The sequence below is a fragment of the Anneissia japonica genome, unplaced genomic scaffold, assembly GCF_011630105.1.
Source record: "Anneissia japonica isolate Jap-2015-1 unplaced genomic scaffold, ASM1163010v1 scaffold247682_len578_cov107, whole genome shotgun sequence".
Lineage (NCBI taxonomy): Eukaryota > Metazoa > Echinodermata > Crinoidea > Comatulida > Comatulidae > Anneissia > Anneissia japonica.
The window spans coordinates 1-578 of NW_022720315.1; the positions used below are offsets into that span (position 1 = coordinate 1).

The following is a 578-nucleotide window of genomic DNA, read 5'->3' on the forward strand; positions in this document are numbered from 1 at the left end:
GTCAACATCTATAGATGATTTAACGACAACACTGTCAACCACACAGTTATTTTCTACAGACAAGTTGACTACACAACAATCAACTTCAAGGGAGTCGACAACAGAAGATTTAACAAGCGAAGAGTTAACTACTATTACATCAACTACAAAACAATCAACAACAGAGGACTCGACTACAGAAGACGGATCAACTACTGGCGCCTCAACGACACAAGAATCGACTACAGGTGCATCGACTACACAAAATCCCACATCAACAGAAGAATCAACAACGGTAGACCAATCGACGACAATTTCCTCAACTACACAACAATCAACAACAGTTGAGTCAACATCTATAGATGATTCAACGACAAGACTGTCAACCACACAGCAATTTTCAACAGACAAGTCGACTACACAACAATCAACTTCAAGAGAGTCGACAACAGAAGATTTGACAAGCGAAGAGTTAACTACTATTATGTCAACTACAAAACAATCAACAACAGAGGACTCGACTACAGGAGACGGATCAACTACTGGCGCCTCAACGACGCAAGAATCGACTACAGGTGCATCGACTACACAAAGTCCTA

The 578-nt window shown here is 41.0% G+C and overlaps 1 protein-coding gene across 1 annotated transcript; it reads left to right on the plus strand.

Annotated features, from left to right (window-relative positions):
* Positions 1-59: 59 nt before the first annotated feature.
* On the plus strand, positions 60-554 carry LOC117111291 (cell wall protein IFF6-like; the record flags this gene model as incomplete). The annotated part of the gene is made up of 1 exon (XM_033254211.1): positions 60-554. A coding segment is annotated over one exon (495 nt), but the record flags the coding sequence as incomplete, so codon positions are not given.
* Positions 555-578: the final 24 nt, after the last annotated feature.